The 25,601-nt window shown below is 40.9% G+C and overlaps 1 protein-coding gene across 1 annotated transcript in view; it reads left to right on the forward strand.

Annotated features, from left to right (window-relative positions):
- LOC124775113 (centrosomal protein of 78 kDa) overlaps positions 1-25,601 on the forward strand; it is a 132,006-nt gene that overhangs the window by 39,372 nt on the left and 67,033 nt on the right. Inside the window, exon 3 of the mRNA XM_047249947.1 lies at positions 13,999-14,183. Within this exon, the coding sequence (XP_047105903.1) occupies positions 13,999-14,183 (185 nt within the window). The remainder of the gene's footprint in view (positions 1-13,998; positions 14,184-25,601) is intronic.

Here is a 25,601-nt window from a genome sequence, read left to right on the forward strand (position 1 = left end):
TACGACAACATGCCAAACATCACCTCAAAAAGCTGTCCCACCCTCTCCCAAACTACCTCAGCAGTGGTGTTTCCCTTCCTATCCCACTGCAGCTCCCCAAGCAACCACACCATCAGCCACCACTCCTCTCTTACAGACTGAGCTTGGCCAACCTCTAATATCTCACAGCCTTGACCATTGCCTCCCAGACCTGTAGTTACTGATAATCATGATAACCAGTCACAACAGTATCAGTATAGTGTTCTCAACCTCTCGTCCAAAGCACTCCCCCCCCCCCTCCCCCTCTCCCCCCCCCTCCCCACTCGCTTTCCGCCCTAAAGCTGCATTTAACCATGCTGCTTTGGTGAGGGATCTACTTTCCTTCACGCGTAATGTCATCTGAAAATATCACTTTGCAACCCAGCCCCAAAACCTTTCCAACAGTAAACCTGACATTGAGCCCTGCCTTCAATAGTTCCGACCACAACCCCTACTTGATCCACCACCACTATCTCAGAATCATCCCTTACAAGTCTTCCAAGAATTCCTGACCATAGCTTCACAACCTTTCCTCAGGTCCCTACAACATGACCCTGACCTGTCCTCTGCAGAACTCCATGCTCTACATTCCCTAAAAGCTGATGGGATTCATCATGGCAAGAGAGGATGGATTGTAGTACCAGAAATGGTGGGAGTAGCAAAAACAAGAGTCAAAAGGTAGGAGAAAAAAACCAGAAGAAGCTGCTGAACATTTCCTCAGTCAGTGCCCACCTGATTCTAAGCCTATGACATCCTTCTTGCTCACCTTAATAAATGTTGTACTTACCAACAATTACTTCACCTCTTATGGGCAGACATACAAACAGATCTGGGGTATAGCCTTGGGAACCAGGATGGCTCCTTCCCAAGCCAACGTTTTCATAGATCACTTCGAGGGGGTTTTCCTGGGACCCGTAAGTCTCCAGCCCCTGGTTTGGCTTAGAGACATTGATGACATCTTTGCCATATGGATTCATGGTAGGCTGACCTGTTCCTGGAATCTCTAAATATACCTTCTCCCAATTAAATTTCACATGGTCCTATTCATGATCCCATGCCACTTTCCCTTGATGTTGATCTCATCGTCACCAAAGGCCAGCTACACTCTTCTGTCCACATAAAATCCACTAACAAGTAACAGTACTTACATTTTGACAGATTCCATCCCTTCCATGTCAAACGTTCTCTCCCATACAGCTTTGGCATTCAAGGCAAATGTATTTTCAGAATGAAATTTTCACTCTACTTCCTAGTAGATTAAAACTGTGCTGGACCGAGACACAAACTCGGGAGCTTTACCTTTTGTGGGCAAGTACTCTACCATCTGAGCTACCCGAGCACGACTCATGAGCTATCCTCACAGCTTTACTTCTGTCAGTACCTCGTCTCCTATCTTCCACACTTAACAGAAGCTCTCCTGCGAAGTTCCCGAGTTGAAGTCTCAGTCCGGTAAACAGTTTTATTGTGCCAGGAAGTTTCAAATGTAATTGTTCAAATGCAGACTCACTGCTATACACCACCACACTCACTTCAGCCTTCTCTGGACATAATTATCCCAACAGCCAATTCCAGAAGCAGAGTTCCTGGTACTGCTGATCCCTCCAAAAAACAATTTCGGAGCACACCACTTGTCACCCCAGCATTATCCTGGTCTTGAATGTATCAATCAGCTACTTCAACAAGCCCACGACTTCCTAAAATCGTGCCCTGAAATGAGATCCATTTTGTATGAAATTTTGCCCACCACACCTAGAATAGCTTCTGTCGCTCTCCAAATCTCCGCAATATCCTTGTCAGACCTCTCCCTACCCTGTGGCTCCTATCCCTGTGACTGTCCCTGGTGCAAGACTTGCCCTATGCACCACGACCACCTATTCCAGCCCTGAAACTGGCAAAACATATAACAACAAAGGGAGGGCCACCTGTGAAACAAAACGCGTCATATGCTGGATGGTATGTAAACACTGTTCAGCCTTTTATATCAGCAAGATTACCACCCAGTTATCAGTCAGGATGAATGGGCACAGGCATAGGGTGTATACAGCAACACACAATATCCTGTTGTGGAGCATGCTGTACAACATACAACTTGACAGTCGTGACCTTGGTGACTGTTTCACCACACGCACCATCCGGATTCTTCCCCCAGACTCCAGTTAATCAGAACTCCGCAGGTGGGAACTAGCACTACAACCTATCCTTGGTTCTCACCACCCATCTGGCCATAGTTTACGTTAATTCCTTCCATCTCAGCATTTATTCATAGTAACTGCTCCTTTCTTCACTCCTTTTCAGTTTTCTACATCTCATTTTCTGACATGTCTATTTTTCGCCGTCCCCCTCCCACCTCTGTTACATAAAATGCACGTATCTTAACACTCTTATTAACTCGTGCCTGATGTTTTAGTGGTAATTGTGTCTTGCATATTACTCTGTCTTCCACCTTTAAGCTCTCAGAATTTCGAATCTCGTCCGGTACAGTTGCCAATAATCAGTCTTTCCTTCTCATCCCACCCGGCAAGTATCCTCTGACCCAGGGTTCTGGTTGACTTTTCTAAACTGTGCCCATTTCCATAAACCTCTCCAGTTCTTTCCTTCACCCCTCTTCCATCCTCTTCAACTCATCCGCCTGAAAAAGGAGCCACTGGTTCCGACTGCCTGCGACCGTTCAGTTCCTTTCGTGTGTGTGTGTTCCCCTGCCACCATTTTGTGAGTAGACCTTTTATCTGTCCATTTACATTATATTATCAATAATTTATTATTTTCATTGTTATAGTTTCAATATTTAGCTGCTTGTGCCAAAACCCTAGTGCAGCTGTGTTACTTAGGAAGCCATTAAATAGGAAATCCTGTTGTGGTTGTATTCCATATGAAGTTCTGGTGTGGCTTTATTCTCCCGGAAGCCATTGCATAGTAATACAATGACACCAAGATTTTGGCATAAAATCCTGTTATTGGGACTTATATGTCATTGAAACTGTTCAAATACAAACCAAAAACAAGCTCATAAACTGTTACTACAATACATTTCCAGGAAGACCTGGGAACTTGACTTTAGTATGATAAAGGAGAACAATAAGGTGTTCAGCAAACACAGTGAGTTGAATTCTGAGGCTGGTGGACTGCAAACAGTTACGCCGTTGGTGCCCTCCGTGCAGACACTGCCATAAACTCAGCCAGCACATGCCTTCTGGCATGGACTGCATGTGGAACTCCACTCAGTAGTGGGTCAGTTCACCAGTGCAACTGATGATGGTGACAAGGTTTCTCACCAAAATATTGTACCCATTGGACACCCCTGAGAACTATCAGTGCATCCATTTACTGTTCTGTGAATTTTTAACTGTTTAAGCCAGAAATCTCCTTGTAAATTAAATTTAGTTCGAGAAGAGAGAGAGAGAGAGAGAGAGGGAGAGAGAGAGAGAGCGTAAATGGTTTTTATGTAACCATGTTTTCGCTGAGAAAATGGATCATTTTTTACAAACCAATTGATACATTCCACATTGTAGTGAGAGATCGTTAACACCTGATGTTGAAATTAGGCATGTCAACATCACTTCTACTCAACAGGTGGTGCAAACATAGGCTGAAATGCAAGTCATCTTCTCACCCCCTTCCAACCACCTCTGAGTACAATTACATTCACCATCCAGTGGAACCATAATAGTTTTTATCCAAAATTTTATAGCTCAACCCTCCTTCACATTCAAGTTGGCACATCCTACAGCATCCTTCATAAATTAGACTGAAGTCCCACAGGGGTCAGGGCTGAGTGTGCCTTTTTTTATTTGTATTTACTACACTTCTTCAACCACAGGTGTTGCTGAACACCAGCTACTGGGTGCGGATCTGGCCCTTCACGTGTGGCTCACAGTTTTCCACTGCCAAAATTTCAAAATATGTGCTCTTCTATCAATGTAGACCTCTTCACCCACATCCAAAACTTTACATTTATAATGAAGTGCTCGGTTTTGTAGAGCTTTTTATAACTTTTATTTGATGCCCAGTTGATGTAGCTAGCATGTATTTATCTGCTTAAAAAGACGTGCCAGTTTCAACTCAAAACTTTGCAATGCCTCAGTCACACTTTTTAGGGGTCCATCCTCTTGTGTCTGGTACCTTATCTTGACTGGATTATGGGACTGTGGCATATGGATCAGTAAACCCTCTGGTATTAAAACTACTAGCTCTGCTGTGCCTTCCTGACAAGCTCTATGGACAGCCTTCTGGCAGAGCCTGGGATTCCTCCTCCACAGACAGATCCCATAAATTACTATCCAATTTTGCAAAACATGTTTGCAATTACCCTGAATATCCAAATTGTCATATGCTTTTTCCTGACAGGGGGGATTCACCTCCCATGAAGGTAACCCAGGTCTGATGTCCTGGCAGTAAGTTGAATGGAGTATCTCTCAATAATACAGTGCTACTCACCTTATAGAGGAGATATCGAGTCGCCGATAGGCACAATGAACATTAATAATAGAAATCTTTAAGGTTTCGGACATAGCCCTCCACACACACAAGCACACGCACTCACACGCAGTTACTGTCTCCTGGCACCAAGGCCCAGATTCCACCAAAAGCCACCCAGTGGTATGTACCTTATCGAAAGATCTGCTTGGGCTTATCCTTTGAAACCAAAAGAAATAGTAGAACTCTCTAAATTTCTTTATTTGCTCCTCTCAGTGCTGGGCAGATTTACTGGTTCAAACACCACTTATACAGAAGACTTGGTAGTTGACAAGCACACTGACTGTCCCTTCACATATTCTAAGGTTCATGAACAACAGTTTTCACATTTCAGGTGCAATGTTTTCACAGCAAAAGTAGTGGACCATTATGCAAGCTGTCCATTGTAACTGCATTCAGCCTGACAAAAATTTTCTATTATGCATTAACTTTCTAAGCGATCTACAGGCCATAAACCAATGCTGTCTTCAGAACACCTTGATTTCAAGCATACTCATATTTTTTATTGACGTCCACAACACTGGGAGCTCGACTTCATTCCTCTCCACCACAAATCATGGGATTCTAGGGAACAAACTTGCTGATCAGTTATCGAAGGAGGTTACCAAGATGGAAATTTGGAAATGGGGATATCAGGCTCCAACTTACAGTTGAGTCTGCATCTTTGGCTTTTGTAGGCAAGGAACAGGGACTGGCACTCTGTGGCCACTGTGATCAAGCTACGGCAATATAAAATCCAAGACCGAATAACAGTCTTCCTTTTGCCTGTTCCATACCAGTCACATAATCTCTTGCAAACGGACCCACTCTGTTGTCAGTGAGGCACCCCTCTGCTGGTGGCCTCTGTCCTCTTAGGGCAAACACAGAAACTGGAAGACCTCTGCTGTGATGGCATCCAAACGGTAGATCTCTCTCTCTCTCTCTCTCTCTCTCTCTCTCTCTCTCTCTCTCTCTCCCTCTCCCTCTCCCTCTCCCTCTCCCTCCCTCCCTCCCTCCCTCCCTCCCTCCCTCCCTCCCCCTCTCCCTGTCTGTGGCCTCATCATCTCTTTTTGGCATTCTGTGCTGTGAGCACTGCCAGTTGATTGTGGAAACTGACCTCCGGCCTTGGGACTAGTCTGGGAGGGGGCCTGTGGCTGCTTCTGGCCAATTCACCTCGCCACCTTAGTGTACCGCATTACTGTATTTTGGGTGCTTTTTTCTTTGCTCTAATTTCTTACCTGGTCTTTTGCATCAGTCGATACTGCAAAAAATTAAATTGGCCATCCACCATCTCCTCTTCATGGAATCCCTTGGGCTTTGATTATGAAAGGATGAAGAGGCTGCTGACCTCGATGTTTAGTCCCTTTTAGCTTTGTTAATGAGCCAGCAATGAGAATGCTCCTGCTCAAAGAGTATTGGTTTTCAGTTTAAATAATAATAATAATAATAATAATAATAATAATAATAATAATAATAACAACAACAACAAAAGACTGCCTTTTCACATTCTCCCTGCTGTCTGGATCTAGCTTACTGTAACTTTTCCTGTTCCCATATAATGAAAATAGGCCTAAAAGGGAAGAATTTTCAGAATGTAGAAGTAGTGAAACTAAAATGCCTAAAAATGCCATGAGGCATAGCTTCGGACAACTTCAGAACTGCTTTTATCAATGTGTAAAATTAGAAAAAGTCCAGTGGACACTATTATAAAAGTCATGCAAATTTGCAAATACAAAATGCTTACATGAATAATTCCTCATAAAATCAATACTAAATGATGACCATAAAACATGCTGAGCAGTTATTTTCAGATCATAAAATAAATATAATGTTATCTATGGGAATCTTCAGTTGTGAGCATTGTAAAATCACAAGGAGACATAATGGCTGGCCAGTACTCATCTTCAGCAAGCAAAATTGCAAGTCCTGCATACAGACACATTAAAAAAAAAAAAAAAAAAAAAAAAAAAAAAAAAAAAAAAAAAAAAAAAAAACTGCGCCTAGCTTTTGAACTGTTAGTTTACTCCTCAAAGAGGAAAGATGAATAGATTGGAAACATGAAAAATGAGGGGCAGATCAGTCTGACTTCACATTCAGAGGGATCCATACGTTATACGGTATGAAGATGAGGGCAGACCCAGAAGAATTACATAGAGTCGGCTAGTACATGCAGATTTTAAACAAAGAGAGCAGCTGTTGGGAGTGGTGATTGGCAGAGGCAATCTATAGGCCAATGACAAGGTACTTTCCAACAACTGAAAACACAATCCAGACATCGTCTCTAATTGCTACCCAATCTACTGTCTTTTTTCTTCCACATCAGTTTTAACCCAGTCACGCCTGCAAAAGTTTTCTCTAAAAATATTAAACATTTTGCACTGATGGATGCAAATGAAGTTGTAGACAAGAATTTAATGGAACTTTGTATTTATTTTGTACTGTTTTGTCAGAACAGGTGTTCTTTTAAAAGGAACATAGGCATATATTTTATCAGCATTTCTATAAAACAGTTCTTTGTTTTTTGTATGGTAGCTAGCAAAACATGGTCTGTTTTTCTTGATTTGTTATGAGGTGATCAATTCTATCATTTCTTGAATCAGTATTTTCTAAGCTAGATGGTCTGCTCCATTTGCTGTTGTAGTCTCTAGATGAATGACTGCTGGTCTAATTGTCCAACATTGCAACAATGTAACAGCCAGGCATTTTGTGTTGCAAGATTGGTACAGTGGGTTATCAATGTTATGTATCACTTTTTACCATGAATTGAAACACCATAAAGACTTATATTTTTGTCACAATGGTCCTCTCCACCCATATACACGGACTGTATGTGGTTGGGAGATAGAAATTTTCTTATTTTCTTTCCTGGAATCTTGTGACCATATGCAATGGTTCAGCTGGAGATGCATTTGAGGTAACAGATACTATAACATTGTCATTCCACTTTGTTATTACAATGGAAGCATCCTCTGTCACTCAAGATTGATAGAAACTTGGGGCTTATTTTTTGTTTCAATTTTTTAGCATAAGGGAACACATTGGTGATTTGTTTTCCCTTACAGTTTGTCCCTTGTAACTTGTAGTTCTTCCAGAAGTGATACAGTTGTGAAAAAGTTGTCAAAAACTAAGTGGAAAGAGAAGATACCAATCTTTTCTCTGAGTATATGCGCATACTGCAAAACAGTGGATGGCCCTAGCTTGAAGAACTTGTCTTTATCTAAAATTTTTGCTTTTGATCCTTGATAAGGCACCATCCATGAAATGTAACCACTTTAAGTGGCACATACTCATGATTTGTATCTATATCTAATTGGCTTGGCTTGCTCATCAACACTGTGGTTTTCTTGGTGATGAGTAATATCTTGAAATAGGTCATTGAGAGCTTAGAAAAGAGGGTCAACCTTTGCAAAACCATCATTTGTGTCAAGAGTATCATTATCACAACAGTGGAGGTTGGAAAAGATAAATTCAAATCTATCTCTAGAAAGTGCACTTACATCAGCCCCCCCTCCCGGTCCAGTACAGTCCTTGTCTCGGAGCTGTATGTAACCACTTAGAAGCAGAAAACTTAAGAAACATCTCATTTCTTCAGTGCTTATGTCACCAAGTTTGTTCTTCCTTGCAGCGTAGCTGTTACTCTTGTCCATTAGAAGTTGCAGTACATCATCATCAAAAAAGCATGAAAATGATTCTAAAAGAGACTGATCCTGTTTGGGAAATAGTAAGGCCACACAGCAGGCAAAACACTAAATTTACAACTTTTTCCAAGCGTATCATTTTTCACTACAACTCATAACTGTTTTACTTTCGTCTAAATTATTGTCTTCATGACTACTGCTTGCACCACTGGTATTTCTACTTTTATCATCTTCTTGGAACTGATTTTCCATTATCTGTTCTTCTTTGAAATAATTATGAAAAATCCGCCTCGATTGCATGAACTACCTGGTGTTTACCTAGGTTTCAGCGTGGGTTACCACGGATCGGGACCTAACTGATTGCCAAAAGTTGTCACACAAATAGCAAATTGTGCAAATGATAAAATCAATGATGCGCGGGAATTAAGACATATTTAATAGCAACGCACGACAAACTTTGTGCACGGATGGTAAATCAGCCACAAGCTAATGTGGAGGTCCTATAATTAGGTAGAAATTACAACTAAACTAAAAAGATAGCTTTGCTAAGGACGTTATTGTTAACAGATAAAACTGCACTAATGATGATGTAGACCGCATTTTTTCTATCTTTAATGAGTTTCATGATAACATCAGTTTTACACTGGAGAAGGAATCATTGACGAGGTCCTTGAACTATTTGGATCTCACGTTGATGGTGGTGGATAGCTGTATTGAGTTTAATATATATCGGAATGACATGTCCTCTGATATCATCATTTCTGTAGATTCGGCGCATCCGCATGCCTAGAAGATGGCCTTTTTCCATTCGAGTATACATCGAGCTACAGCTATCCCCTTGTCACCGGAGGCGCTAGAAACTAAATTGGTCACACTGGAAGCTATCACTAGAAATAATCATTATAGTTCACAACTGGTAAGACGTTTGTACAATAAGAAAATAAATAAAAATATGGTACGCCTACCACATTAGGAGATTTAGTAAATGACAAACCGATGGCAACAGTATCTATCCCTTTTGTAGGTAATGTTAGTTACAAATCAGGGCATTTGCTTAGAGCCTATAACTTTAGAGTAGCCTTTTCCACCAACAATAACCTGCACAAGAATTTAATCCACTCGTTGCAGATCACAGATGATAAACTGTCTCAGTCTGGAGTGTATAAATTACTTGCGGTGACTGTCCAAAACTTTACATAGGTCAGACAGGCCAAGCTCTCATGACGAGATATAAAGAGCACATCCCCACTAGAAGCGGTGATGGCACGAGGGTTTCCACTTATGCAGAACACCTTATACAAATGGCTCATGCGCCGAGTCCTCCGTCTAATATCGAGTTGCTTCATGCTGAAGTTAAGGGTTCAAAATTGGACATCTTAGAGGAAATGCAGATTTTTAAACACTTGCAGTATGCCAAAGCTGATGTCCTTAACAAATTAAAAAACAGAAATTTCTTTGAAGGTGCCGGTCCTTTACTTGATTCTTCACATTATGTTGCATGACGTTGAAGTTGGTTGATGCCCGCGCACGATGTTGACTGTTCACGGATGGTAACGATGCCCCCCCCCCCCCCCCATTTTGGTATGTTTTCCCTCCTACTGTGTTGAGGGTTTGGTTAGCCAAGAAGAACACCATTTGTATTTTCTTATTGCTGTGTGCTTTTAGGAGGTATTTTATATATCTTCGTTGGCTTCTATGTAATTATAAAATCATGGAGCCAAGGTATGTTATAAATGTTTAACGTCTTCTGATTATGGCCTGGTCGGCCGCTTAGTATTATGGCGATGTAGCGACTATGGTTGTTTCTGCTGCAGATATTATTAGTGCGGTTTTATCCGTTAACAATAATTCCTTAGCATAGCTATCTTTTTAGTTTAGTTGTAATTTCTACCCAATTCTAGGGCCTCCAAATTAGCTTGTGGCTGATTTACCATCCGTGCATAAAGTTTGTCGTGCATTGCTGTTAAATATGTCTTAATTCCCGCATCATCGCTTATATCATTTGCTCAATTTGCTATTTGCGTGACAACTTTTGGCAATCAGTTAGATCCTGATCCTTGTTAACTTTGTAATTCCACTCCCATGCATAAGAAGAGCATTTCCTGGCCGCGCGCATGTGCAGTGATTTCGATAACCGCGCATGTGAGCAGCCTGCGGTGCCTCAGTTTGGTGGAGAGCCTGTGACCATCGTACATTGGTTGGAGCGAGGCAGCTCACACAGGGTTGAGATAAATAATATTATTGACTTTGTACTTGATACATATGTATTTGTAAAAAAAATTTATGGGGTCTTGCCCCTGTAGATGTTGATTTTAGCCTTTGACTATGCCTATTTAGGCAAGCTGTTTTATATTTGTTCTGAAGAAGGTGTGTTACATTCACAGGTGGCATCGTAACTATTTGTAAAGCTTTATCAGATGGTGTGTCCTTATCCTCCCCCTCAGGAATATGGAGACATTCATCAAGTTTTAAATCCCTGAAACAAAATTATGAAATTATAATTTTCTGTGTTGTTGAAGTAGTTCTGATGTGTTTGTGGGGATGCTTATTGTCATTTAGAAAGGACACCAGAAAATATTTGTTGTGTGTAACAAAACTATTATAATTGCAAATTGTCTTTTACTTTCAAGAGGTAAATACATGCCTTTGGACATCAACAACATTATAGTACAGCTCATTACTTCAAGAAAGTTAATAAAAATAACCTCTCAAATCATCAGCAATCACTTCCAAGAATGCAAAACTCAAGCAAATCACACCTTGATAATGTCTGGCTGAGCTTACCATGTATGCCAACTGTTTGCAAAAGTAGTACCTACATTAACTCATGAAATTTACCAATATTACCACTGTCCTTACAGAAGGACAGTAAGCAGATCTGGGCTAAGCTCAGTCAGGCTGCAGACACTTTAATGTGCTTTGAACTATGTTTGAGTAAGATACCAATAGATGTCTGGCGTGAACTACCACGTGTATAATACCACCAACCTTTGCAAAAATTTGTGCTATAGCCATTACTGAATGCTTTGTGTACTGCAATTTGCTTTGTATTGCTCGGTGCTTATTTTTTGATCATTTTGAAATGATTTAAGAGACTAATACTGTTCTATGATGGGGTCTGAGTACGACATTCACAATACCAGAAGGAATCAGTGACCCCTATGACCATTATGTCAGTTTTAGTTTTGATGGAGAAAAGGGCTGCTGAACTGTCCCACTCCTCAGGCAATTTATGTTCTCGTTTGTTTACGCTTTCAGCCGAGTGGTGTGTTATACTGTCTGCACTTTGTCTTCACTCCTTCCATTATTTGTGTTCTTTGTAGAACTTTGCAGTAGTATAATAATAGAACCACTTTTTGTGGGATTAATAAAATAGTTTTAATAATAAATTAAGTAATTAGTTTTTTAATAGCTGAGAGATATTCTAATGGGGATAAAATATTTTTTAAAAAATCATTACACAATAAGGACAACATTTAATCACTTTGTGTTAGATGATGAAACAAGCAGTTAACAAAATATGGAAAAGAAACATGATTCTAAGATACCACTCTCTGCACATGCAGTTTCTCAAATTGTTATAAAATAAGTTTTGGACACCAGTATAGCTATTGTGGGATGTCAACATACCTTTCATTTATCTGGTTCTCAAAAAGAGTGAAGCAACAGATATCTAACTCAACATTTTTGTAACTATTTGGCAATTAATCACTTCATTCTTCAGAAAAATACCAACATACTTACTTTGATTCAAAATATCTCAGTACAAACCATCACCTCAGTTGCCTGTTTCTCCAGTTGATGGGACTATACATGCTTTAACTGCGAGTGTACTAAAGTACTCCTAACATCAGATTAATTGATCCTAAGTATATTCATCACTTTCTCTTAAAATATAGCTCAGAGCATTGCCTAAAGACAAGATTGGTAGCTTATTTTGTATATTTTAACTCTTTGTTTTACAGAATTAGACAATCATTGTTATTGTATAACCAAAAAAGTTAACTGTGTTAAACATTAAAGCATTACTTTGCAGGAGATTTATGGAAGTTGAAGTTAATTGTTAACTCATGATAGTAAAGTTTATGTTGGTGTAGTGAAATGAACAAGTCAATCAAAGGTATTACCATTGTTCTGAGGCATCAAGGGATCACCAATTTAGTACTGGAGGGCAGTGTGGACGGTAAAAATCATAGAGGGAGACCAAGAGATGAATACACTAAGCAGATTCAGAAGGATGTAGGTTGCATTAGGTACTAGGAGATGAAGAAATTTGCACAGGATAGAGTAGCATGGAGAGCTGCATCAAACCAGTCTCAGGACTGAAGACAACAACAACAACAGATAAAAATGTTTCAGTTGAGGAAGTTTAGGTAGGACATTGAAGATAAATAAAAAACAGTTTAATCATTTAGTTCTACAATTATTTACTTATCAATGTTAAATCATGGGAGACTCAAAATAAAGGAGAATCAGATAGTTTTGACATAAGGAGCACATTTCCCTTCATGAACATCAACATGTTAAAGTTCTCATCTGAGTATGAGGCTCATTTAGGAGACAAAATGTACTTGCATTTTTTGCCTACGGAAAATGGTTGTTTGGCTGCAGCACTTGAGGGTATAGGGGTATTATGTTTAATAAATAAATTTACTAAAACCTGCTTCCCAAGAAATACTGCATCACTGAATGAGTTTTTGACATCGTGTCCAACCACATTTTGACTAGATTCTGAGTTTTACTTTTTACAGATGTGTTAGTACTAGGCTTCTCTTTAGATTGAGTGACAGATGTTAAAAAGTCTTTGTCTTCCTCATCATCTTCCTGGTAGGTACCTAATTAATGAGTAATGGACTCAAAGAAAGTTAAAGAGTAAGTTAATGTTTTTTAATTAACTTACATGTTAACTTTGTTAATTAATGATTAATGGATTAAAGTCTTGTGCCCAGCTCTGGGGACAGTGGACTTAAAGTAAATAAAGTATTTACTCAGCAGAAGCAACCAACAAGAATATTGTGTAACTAGGTACCCACACATCTAGCCATCTAGCAGAGTTCTCTTTGAGGATCTTGGAATTCTTACACTCGTCTCTCTCTCTCTCTCTCTCTCTCTCTCTCTCTCTCTCTCTCTCTCTCTCTCTCTCTCTCTCTCTCAAGAAGACTCGTATATTATAGTGTTTAAGTAGACTTCACCTCCTGATCAAGGGTTCTAAGTAGTTATATGTACTCCGATGCAAAGGTTTCAACAAGCTACCATCTAACTTGAAAATTGGGAATCTCTACCATTACAAAAGAAAATTAAAAATACAAATTAGCTACTCATTTTATGAATTATCTTGTTATCTTGTTTCAGTGATTGAAAATTCCTGTTTGCTACATAGCACATAACATGGTGAAGCTGCATACAAGTAATAGTATATTGTACAGGCTTATGTTGTTAAATTATTTTTGTATATATAACATAATGCTGTATAAAACATTAAATTAATTAGATGTAAGTAACAATTAAAAAATAAAAAACAGTGTTATCAAGTAAATAATAAGCTACCAGTAGAAGGTGAAAAGCGCCTATTTAATATAACTGAAGAAGTAACAGTTTTTTCTTCTTGTCCTCCTTCAGATGCACAACTTTCTTTCTACTTTACTGGGCTTCATTTACCACACATCGTATTAAGCACTATAATGACAGTTTGTTATTGTTACAGTGTATGGATTAAGTTTTTATCATTTACTTTTCTATTTTTAGTGTATACTTTGACCCATTCTACGTCCCTAAAGGCTCTCCTCCTTTATGAGATCTACAGAACGCAGTGAATGAATTATTCAGGATGCTATAAATGAAAACACTCATAAGCAAATTATGTGATCTATTTTTAACTTCTTTTTTTCAGTTCACCATAATTTTTATGGAAAAAGAAGAAGTAATGTCAGACACAGGCCTCTGATCCACACTGATTTTGGTATGAATGTTGTCATCAACGCACTCAAGAAATGCTTAATGCGGACTACAGTGCTAACGCATTTGATCTTGGAAGGACTCTACTTTACAAAAAATAATCTGTCTTTATTGTGTACAGTACGTATTTGTTTAAACCTACTTATTCACACACTAATAGTCTAAGGTCTCCCAGACTGACATCATGTGACTTTTGTTTTACAAAAACTTTTAAGTCACATTGTTCAGAGGTCAGTTGATGTCATTGGCAAGCTCAAAAAAAGCTATTCACCATTGTACACATGTCCCAGAATAACAACTAAAAATCCTCTTTTGTGTCATTCCACTTATCATACAAGTTTTTCTCATGACTTGTAGCTCCCGCACTGAATCACTGTAATGGTACTGTGAATTGTATTGTATCACAGTACAGACCATTGGCTGAAATGAGGCAGTGAGGTCAGCGAGACGCTGTCCTTACATTTGAAAAAAGTATAGCTCAAATTCCGACCACCCCCTCAGTGATTTCCATACATCAATTTATACAAAAGGTGAAATTCTTTGCCTTGGCACCGCACAGCTGACGTCCTTCCATATTGATGTCCACTCAGGTTATTCTTTTGTCACTCAATATTGTCTCATAAGTATATGGTGAGGAAAAAAAAAAAGAAATCATTCTTCCTCGTCATATACTGACATAGTAGTTGTCATACTACCGTCCATTACATTATTCTTCAATTACAAGAATTTGTCTAGTTACTGTAGTTTATTGATTATAAAAATTTAACATTTATAAAATATGCAGTAATAAACAAACGCATTAATAGTATATTTTACAGAGGTTTACTGTAGTGTGTAGAATTTCATACATATTTAGCATATGGACACACAAAATCCATGAACTGGTTTCAGTCAGCTTTTTTGATATTCTGCACCAAATATTTCATAGTGCATAAAAGTTCAAAAAAATTGAATTTATAAAAGTAACCAATGGTTGTAAGCTATCAAGGATAAAGTGTCAGCAATATGCCATCTATATCTTTATATGTAACTGTTATAGAAATGACTCATAACCAGTCAATGAATGCAGACATAGCTACCAGCATCTCACACATTCCTTCTGATTACTATGAAAAATCAAGTAATCATTGATCTTGCTTGGTTCGGTCTTGTGTAGGCAAAAGCATTTCTGAAACTGCACGTCAACAGTCAAATCATTACCAGCCATTCTTCAATTTATATGAGACTACTGAATTATGAATATAAATCTGTGAAATCTCTGACAATGGTACCATACTTGCCTTTCAGATGCAGTAGAACCCCTCCTCATCCTTCAACTAGCCCAGGAAAAATGAAACTTTGCAAACATTAAATCTTGCACATTCAGTCAAGAATGTCATTAAAAATGGCAAAATCACAGGTGTGCCTAGAACTCTCCACCACGATATGGTTAATCTCAGGCTCATGGTGGAAAGGTTAATACTATAACAAAAGGCTGCACATTGCACTTGTCTGTCGGTGACCTCAAACACTACATATTATTTGTGGAATTCCTGAATGGAAGGAGCAGGTGGCAGAGACAGAAAAGAAGTCCATCTTGGGTCAGATACAGCCCCAAACATTTTCCCAATTAATACCAATAACAAACCACTACTGAAAGAGACCCATACTTCATATACACTGATGACCAAGCTTTGGTCATCAGGGGCAGTGTATGTGAGAAGTTTGAAGCAATGTTCTCTAAAGCCTTGAGAGCCTCAAACAATATTGACTTAAGTCCAACAGATAAAAATAAAAAAATAAAAATAAAAAAAAAACCAGTTTCACATCGCCTCTGCAACAGGCATGCTCCATGTTACATGGAGAAGAACACTATTGAAGCATTGCCCATATTCTAAATACTTTGGTGTTATTCTGGACAGTGTCCTGAGATATACACTGCTGTGCACCAACACCAGAATGAAATTCAGTGGCAGAAACAATACTCTCTACAAAATTGTACTCTCAGATTGGGTCTTTAAACCAAAAATGGTAAAAAGAACAGTGCTGGAAATTTGCTGTGACGGTGAAGAAAACGCCTCTGTAATTTGCTAAAAATGTGCTCATGTTGAGCAACTTTATGTTAGACCTAATTAAGTCTGCAAACTCATCACCAGCTGTCTAACCTACTTCCACAGATAGCATCTACAATCTGGTGGGAACTGTTCCACCTTCATATGAGAGGCACATGCCTACAAAGAGAGAATGGAGTCTTCCACATTCAAACAAGTGCTAAATGGCATTTGACAGGCTCCCCAAAGGCTAAAAATCAAGAAATAGCTTGCTCAGAGCAACTGAGGACTACAAACACTAAACTCAACTGAAAGTGGAGACATGTTCAACTTCTAAAGTGAATTGCTGCATAAATCTACTAGAACTAGACCATGCCCATCCTGAAAATGAGCTGTGGACAGAAACAACAAGATCCAAAGCAAATCTCCTAAAATGAAGATACCTTTAGTAGTGTTGGCAAAAGGAGATCCCAGACAGCTAGCAGTGCTGTTGCCAGTTTTCAGTTGCAGAGCAAAAACTGCTGCAGGTGAAAACAACAGTCTTCTACATAACTGCCGCAAACTGCTGCATTATCATATACATGTTTGCAAAATCCCATTATATAATTTATAGAGGCAGGTGCAAAAAGCAGTCGCATCAAGCCCACTGCAGCTGTTAGGGATCTCCTTTTGATGATTCTTCTAAAGTACCATTTAATCTGTGCAGTTGTGGTTGGTCCAGACAACCCAACATATGCATTCCTGCTTCCTGCTCTGATTGCCCCACCTATTGCATGCTGGATAGGAATATCAGAAGAACAAGTCCCTGGCCATCTCAGGCCTGGGAATTCTGGAAATCTCTTAAGACTGTGGACAGGGAAAAAAAGATCCAATGCAAATCTAAAGTGTGGATACTCAGTACCATCTAACAAGTATAAATGTGGTGAAGTCCAGACAACCTAGTACATGTATTCCTACTGTTAACAGCCCCACTAAGTTCAACCTGGGTGACCTCTTATCAGGAATTCCTAATGCAGTTGACATTGTCCTCTTCTGACCTAACTAATCTTTCCTGTTTCATAAAAATTTACTTTTGTGTATGTGTGTGTGTGTGTGTGTGTGTGTGTGTGTGTGTGTGTTTTGTACTGTAAATGTTATAAACACCACAAGTGTAGTATGTGATTTATTCTTATAAATTGTACTGACTTTTTACCATGTAATTTGTAATCTGCAATGTAGGAAATGATAGATTGCTACTTACTGTAAAGAAGACACTAAGTTGTAGGCAAGCACAATTAAAAGACATTTACAAAGCTTTTGAGCATAGCCTTCATTGGCGCAAGAGAAACAGAGGAACACAGACCATTCATACACACAACAAGCCCATCTCACACACACGACTGCCAACTTCGGCAGCTCAGGTGGAATGCAACTATCACATGGAATGGCAGCAGTTGTCTGGAGCAGTTAGGAGGGGAAGTGGAAGGGTTAGTAGTGTATGGGCAGAGGGACGGAGGAACACTGTCTGGCAGAGTGTGCAGCATCTAGAATGCCAACAGGCACAATGCAGTGGTAGGAGAGAGGGGGTGGAAACTGTTGGGTGGAGGGTGTGAGGTCAGTATGTTACCATAGGTTGAGGCTGTTACAATTACGGAGTGGAGAATGTGTTGTAGTGATAACTCCCATCTCTGTAGTTCAGAAAAGCTGATGGTGGAGTGGAGGATCCAGATGGCTCCTACCTAACCACCTGCTGGTCACCTTTCAGGAATTTCTTACCTCTATCTTAGTTTCACCATCCTTCCCCAGATCCCTTTTCCAGAATGCCAACCTTTCAGCAGAAGAAAGAATAGCCAAGACGACCTGAAAACAAATCCTGACCTAATCATCATTACTGCAGACAAAGGTTCCACCACTGTTGTTATGAATCACAGTGACTACCTGGCAGAAGGCCTCCACCAATATCTGATTCTTCCACCTATAAACTCTGTGAGAGGGATTCTATCCCGGATATCCAACACAAACTCCAATTCCTGCTTAAACCTTAGGCTCCTTGCAGAACCTCTCCCCTGAATCCATCTCGCTCCTCACCCCTATGACACCCTGCACACCCAGCTTCTACACATTCCCCAAAATCCACAACCCAACAATCCAGAGCACCCCTTTGTGGCTGGTTATTGTCCCCCACTGAAAAAAATTTTGGCGCTCATTGACCAAAGCCTCCATCCAATTGCCTGTAATCTAGCCTCCCACATCAACGATATCAACCACTTCCTTCACCAGCTCTCCACCATTGCCACCCCTTAACCTCCTGGATCCCTACTCGTCACTGTTGACACCCCTCCCTATACACCAACATCCCTCATGCCCATGGTCTTACTGCTATTGAACACTATCTATCCCAACATACTTCAGACTCCAAACCCACTGCCGCACTCCTCGTATACCTTATTAACTTTATCCTAACCTCTACTACTTCTCCTTTGAAAGGAAAGTACACAAACAAATCCACGATACAGCCACAGGCCCCTGCATGGCATCCTCCCACGTCAACCTGTTTATGGCATCTGGAGGAGACCTTCCTAGCCTCCCAAAATGGCAAACCCTTTGTTTGGTTCAGGTTCATTGATGATGTATTTATGATCTGGACTCAGGGCAAAGACACCCTATCTTCATTCCTTCCCAACCACAACAACTTCTGTCCCATCTTCTTCACCTGGTCCTCCTCATCCCAGTGTGCCACCTTCCTTGACATTGACCACCTCTTCTCTGGTGGCTCCATCCGCACCTCAGTCCACATTAAACCCACCACCCATCAAAACTACCTGCATTTCAACAACTGTCATCCCTTTCACACAAAAAATCATTGCCACACAGTTTGGCCACCTGGGGGCAGCGTACCTGCAGTGGTAAGCACTCCTTTGCTCAGTATGCTAAGGGTCTCATCAAGGCCTTCACAGACAGCCACTAACCCCAAATGCAGTCCACAAACAGATCCCATGCCATTTCCCCTCACAACTCCAATTCTCTCACCTCCCCCAAGAACTAGTCACAAGGCTGTGCCCCCTGCATCACCCAGTACCACCCTGGACTGGAACAACTGAACCACATCCTTTGCCAGGGCTTTGATTACCTATCATCATGCCCTTAAATGAGAGGCATCCTACCCAAGATCCTTCCCACCACTCCTAAAGTGGTGTTCCATCACTTCACCCAACCTCCACAGCACTCTAGCCCATCCCGGTGCCACTCCTAATTCAACCCCTTGCCACGGGATCATATTCCTGTAGAAGACCCGGGTGCAAGACCTAACCAATCCACCCACCCTGCACTTTCTATTCAAGTCCTGTCACAGATTTATCCTACTGCATCAGGGACTGGGTTACCTGTAAAAGCAGCTATGTCATTTACCAGCTGTGCTGCAACACTTGCACAGCTTTTTATATTGGTGTGACTAACAATCAACTGTCCACAAGGACAAATGGCCACCACCAAACTATCACCAAGAACAAAGTAGACCACCCTGTGGCACAGCATCCAGCTGAACATGATACGGTTGATTTCAATGGCTGCTTCACTACCCGAGACTTCTGGATCCTCTCTCCACCACCAGCTTTTCTGAATTGCGCAGATAGGAGTTATCGTTATGACACATTCTCTGCTCCCGTAGTTATACCAGCCTCAAACTACGGTTACATACTACTCTCACACACTCTACCCAGCAGTTTCTACACCCACTGTCCTATCATCTAATCCCCATTCTCGTCTCTCAGCCTCTTTGTTTGCTGTCCTCTAACAATGCACCCACCCATCTTTCTCCACTCCTCTCCTTTTTGCTCCTCTTTTCCCCACCTTCTTGCCCCACAACCGCCTGACACTGCACCTGTTGACATTCTAGTCCCTGCACACTCCAACAAACAGCTTCCATCTGTCCTACTTACACACTACTATCCCTTCCCTTCCCCACCCCCTCAACATTGCTGCTGCCATCCCACATGATAGTTGCATTCCAGCCTCAGCTGCCAAAGTTGGCAGTCATGTGTGCGTGAAGTGTGCTTGCTTGTGTGTATGAATGGTGTGTGTTTCTCTTTTACTGATAAAGGCTAAGGCTGAAAGCTTTGTGTAAGTGTCTTTTAATTGTGCCAGTCTGCATCTTCTTTACATTAAGTAGCAATCTATCTTTTCCTATATTGTTGATATTCCTACAGAGAATTTCCATTGTTTAATTTGTAATCTGATGATTCTGACATGAGTGAAAAAACTAAATTAGGAAGATTTCTGTAACAGTTCCTACATAGTGTAAAGTGTCCCACCTGATATGAATCCATGAACAAGACCTGCTACTGATAATGTCTGGTGGCCAGGATACTAAATCTCCCCCTCCCCGGAAATAGGCATATAGGGCCGAAAATGCCCTTGACTGATGCCAGTGTTGATTGGAGTGGGGTGGAGTGGGGGGTTGAAAGGCAGCCCTGTCTGCCAAGAGAAAAGACCATCAGCTCAGGCCCAATCCTGAGAAGAGAATCAGGCAAGGACCGCATGGGCAGCGGAGGCAGCAGCATGCCAGCAGCATGAGACTGCTCCAGTGCTACCAGGGTGAGGAATGGTTGAGATGGATAGAGCAGTTCCTTCTCCATATATTCCCAAACCATGATCCCCTCACCTGCCCACTGCCAATCAGGAGCATGAGGACACAGACCATACCGAGGGGCCTGGAGCTTGGAGAGAGGGTAAGACACTTATCTGGTGGTGACCTTGGTGTCCGATCTAGTGCTCAGAGTCGGAGGCGGGACCAGCTACTGATCATAACTGCAGTCACAACCAGAGCTAATTTGCAATGTTAGGTTAGGCATATATGTTCAACCTAGATGTCAAACAGTTAGGGCTCCCTGTGGCCTACGATGAGGTCTGAGGTCCATGCACTAGTCGAGCATGCATTCCTAGCCTGGGCATGCTGCATGGGTCATAGGAGGTGTGACAGGGTACAATGCCAGTGCCTATGTAGGATTTCAGCCAAACAGACCTTGGTTTTGGGTTTGGACTAATGATGAGAAAGCTGTGCAAGGCCTCCTCAGTCAAAGACATCTGCAATGCCTTCCACATCTGTAGGTGAGGACCATCCCCTCAACCTCTGCATGGCGTCAGAGTGAAATGAGGCGGTAGTCAGATAATCAATGCTGTTATAGCGATAGAAGGCCTTGAGCTGAGCTGAAGTAAGGTGGGGCCCGTTGTCCAACACCAGGGTGCCCTCTCAGTGGCGAAAATCCTCTAAGTGCCACGAATGGTAGCAAGAGTGGTGACGGATGGCAAGCACACCACATTTGAGAATTTGAGGATGGTGTCAACTACTAGCAACCACAGTGGCCCTAAAATCACCCAGCAAAGTAATTTGGACCTGCTCTCATGGGAGGTCCATGCGGGGCCATGGGAAAAAAATGTTGTGCTGGGGTTACCTGATTGAGGAGGCAGGCACAGCAGGAGTGGCACCCATGTTTAGTGTCGGTACCAGTGCCAGGCAAGCAAACATGCTTCTGGGTCAATGCCTTCATGCATGTGACCCCCAATGAGACACATGAAGTTGGAGGATGAAGGGCTGGAGTAGGTTCAGGATGATGATCCAACATTCAGTAGCATCCTCCGTGGCCAATGTCAAGGTGTCCTTCAAGGCATTGAGCTGATTGTGTAGTGAAAAATAATTTTGAAAACCCTCATTGGTCTGCGTGGAAACAATCTCAGGGCACCCTTTTATGACTGCCAAAACACCTTATTTCACGGGCCAACCATCTAGGGTTTGTTATAACTGGTGGTCCAGGGCTCATCAAAGTGTTTTGTGATAGTCGAAGGTCATATCAGGGCCAAGAGAGAGCAGGACAGGGTGTCAGTATTGGCGTGCTGGGCTGTGGGGTGGAAATGAATTTAGTAATGATACCCACGTAAAAATAGTGCCTAGTGTTGGAGGCACTGTGCCACCTTATTTGGGAGTTTAGAGCAGTGCCCAAACAATGAAAGTAAGGGTTTGTGGTCCATCAAGAGATGGGATTTGCTGCCATATAAATACGTGTCAAATTTCTTAATGCCATAAACGATCGCTGGTGCCTCATTCTCAAATTGGGAATAGTTAAGCTGTACTACTTGTAACATTTTAGAGGTGAAGACAATTGGGCACTAAGAAGTATCCGCCAACTGGTGATACAAGACTGCCGTGATGCTGTACTGGAACAATCCACCATCAGTGTCAACAGCACTCGCGACAATATACGGTATTAGACACGGTACCACCTTGAGACTATCCTTAAGGTGCTGAAGAGTCTGTTAATAGGGGGCTGACCACACAAGCTAGCCCTCTTTTTGCACAGTTGACTGAGGGTCTCATGATCTATGCCACTTGCATAATACATTATTTTCCCCAGAAATGACTGCAACTGTTTAAGGTTTGTTGGTACTGCCATCTTTATGATCATGTGTAGCCATGATATCTTTGTGAGCAAGAATGTGCCCGAGGAGATAAAGAAACTACATTTTTTCAACTGACAGCACTAGCCATTTTCCTGGAACAATTTTGAAAACTGATTCAAGGTTCTGCTAATGTTCTGCATGAATTGATCCCATAGCAATAATGATCTTCAAATAATTCATAAAGTGTGGAATACCCTGAATCAACTGTTCTGTTAGGTTGGTTCATTTGTAGCATTTGTGTTTTGAATATTGGTATTTTGGTTGCTATGGGTTTGTTTAACAATTGTCATTTTTTATTTGTAGTTCACTGTTACTGTTTGAGTTTACATATTGTCATTTTTAGATAGTGAGTGGAGCTGTGGATGCTAGAAAATGGAATGCCAGGTGGAGAAACCAGAAAATTTCCAACATATTCTTTGAGTTCAACAGAGGGGTGACGGCAGTGGAGGCAGCCAGAACATTTACACTGTGTGTGGTGATAATGCAACTGGACAGAGCACAGCAACAAAATGGTTTTCTCATTTTGAGGAGGATGGTATTGACATTAGTGATACTCCACATTCAGGAAGACATGCAGGGTTTGATGAAGATCGTTTAAATGCATTACTCCACAATGATCCACATCAGGGTGCTTGAGAATTGGCAAGGGTGATAAACTGTGATCATTCTACCATCAAGAGACATTTTCATGCAATGGGGAAGGTTCAAAAATTGGGTATATGAGTGCTGCATGGTCTAAGCTGAAATCATAAATCATTGGGTAGCCATATGTGCATCTTTATTTGCTTGTCATCAATTGGCTTGTGAACAACACCGATCATTCCTATGCTAGACCAGTACTGGTGACAAGAAATGGTGTGGTTATGCTAACGTAAGGAAAAGAAAGAAATGGTTGAGGCCAAACAAAGTTGCCCATGTGACCTGGAGGCCGTGCCTCTAGTTGTGCCTGGCTGAGATCAACCTGCTATCGAAAGTGCCCACTGGTGGCATACTAAATAGTTATTACATGATGTGATTGTGCAGACACACCTGCACTGAAAGGGTTGTTGTTGTTGTTGTTGTTCATACTGACCTATGTCCAAGGGAGTGTGGAAGGGTCCTTGTGTATCTTTGACAGACATGAGCAGTTCTAGAAATGTGAAGCACATTTCTGTATTCTTATTCAGCATAGTGTTTGAAACTGAAAGAAGTGAGTATTTCTAGTTCCTTGATGACAAGTTTTTGTTTAAGATTTGATAGATGCAGCCTCTTCTACATGGTTTTGTATGATGCTGTCTTCTAGTGTTATTAGACTTACTGCACTTGGTTGTAACTATATTATTACTTTTAATTACCCATAAACTCTGTTGAATTGACTGTTACAGTTGATTTTGGACCACCTCTTCACAGTACTTCACCACCCATAAAAGTCTATAATTTCAAAACTTAACCATTTTCCATAGCTTGTTGTTGTTGAATATTATATCTGTGACATTGCAGTGCCTGTGTTGTTCAGAAGTATGACACAAAGTTCCTACGGGAATATACATAATAGATGTGAGAGCGCAAGTGGTAGACACATGGATAATTACATACGGAATTTTGCGTCTGGCCATAAGTTGTGCTCGGATAGCCTAATGATAAGCTGATAGCTCACTATAAAGTGGGAAATCCGGGTTCAAGTCCCAGTTTGGCACAAATTTTCATTGTCATCATTCCATTATACAGCTGATGGTTTTTCATATTCATAACTGCAAATATGCATCATGTAATATTACATCTACTACAATTAATTTTAGAATGCAGATGAGGTAAAACAATAGCATAAATACAGAACAAAACAAAAATAAATAAAAAAGAAAGAAGCAGATTAAGTGAAGTAGCTATGAAACTCTGAGTGACGCATTTAACTGAAGGAATCATAGTACCTACATGGTGGAAACAACTTTGTAACATGCAATTCACAAATTTTTGAATAGAATGATTTTACCAAAAGAAATGAAATGCAATGCAGATTTTTCAAACCTCGAACTTTTTCTAAGACAATTGCCTACAGCTAGTTGTGACATATATCCAAGAAACTTTCCCAAATATAATCTTTGATAATGAAATAATCTGTAAGGGGCTGTGTGATCATCGGTGCACAATAAGAACTTGACAGTGGTGTAGAATGCACAAAACACAGACAGATCGTGATAGAATCCAAACAGCATGGAAGCACAACAAGCACTGAACTTCAGTTATGAAAGTCAAAGACATGTGCTGTCTCTGTTAGTGACTATGTTTTAGTCTCAGAATAATGCTGTTGCCATACAACCCCCACCCACCCACCCACACTCCCTCCACCCTTCATTAAACCAGAGCTGAGGGAAAGTATGCAAAAGTGGGTCGACAGTAATGTTTATCATGTGTAGGGGTGAACAGGAGAACTGTTGAGGTTTGATGGTTGATTTCTCTCTTTCACGTGAAACTGTTCTCAGTTTCAACATCCTTTCAAAGACTGAATCCCCCACATTTTTACATGTTGCAAGAACCTACATCCAGAAATAGTGAATATAGGAACAGATGCCTACACAGGGCTGCTCCTGTGGCGTTGAAAACTGAGACTGTTGCTGCTGCCATTGCTGTGAATGCTGTTACAGAAACCGTGCAGTGTTTGTGATATTCTGCAGACCTGCTAACACATAATCCTGATGTTGTTGCTGCTGTGGGTTAGTGATGGATGAGTTCCTTGTTTTAGAAACAGTTCCAAATTGTCCTTGAACTGTTTCAGAGCAGAGCACAAGTTTATTTCGACATGATTCAGCAGAAAGTAGTCAGCACCCAGTGTAGGTTTGGTGACAATTACTGATACAGAAGTCCACTTTAAAAGCCATCTGAAACCTAAGTAATCCACTTCAGTCTGTGTGCCACAGGTAGAAATAATTTAACTCTTGGCTGCTGCAAGCCAAGACCTTGCCTTTGTTTGCACTACATATCCAGTAAGTTGTTGATGTTGGGGTCGGAATCTACTAGGTAAATACGTGAAGTGTGTAAGTCCTTCATGTATAAACACCATGATCTCAGGTAGAAACTCTTAAAGTTCTGATGTGCAGGT

Source organism: Schistocerca piceifrons, chromosome 2 (assembly GCF_021461385.2).
Source record: "Schistocerca piceifrons isolate TAMUIC-IGC-003096 chromosome 2, iqSchPice1.1, whole genome shotgun sequence".
NCBI lineage: Eukaryota > Metazoa > Arthropoda > Insecta > Orthoptera > Acrididae > Schistocerca > Schistocerca piceifrons.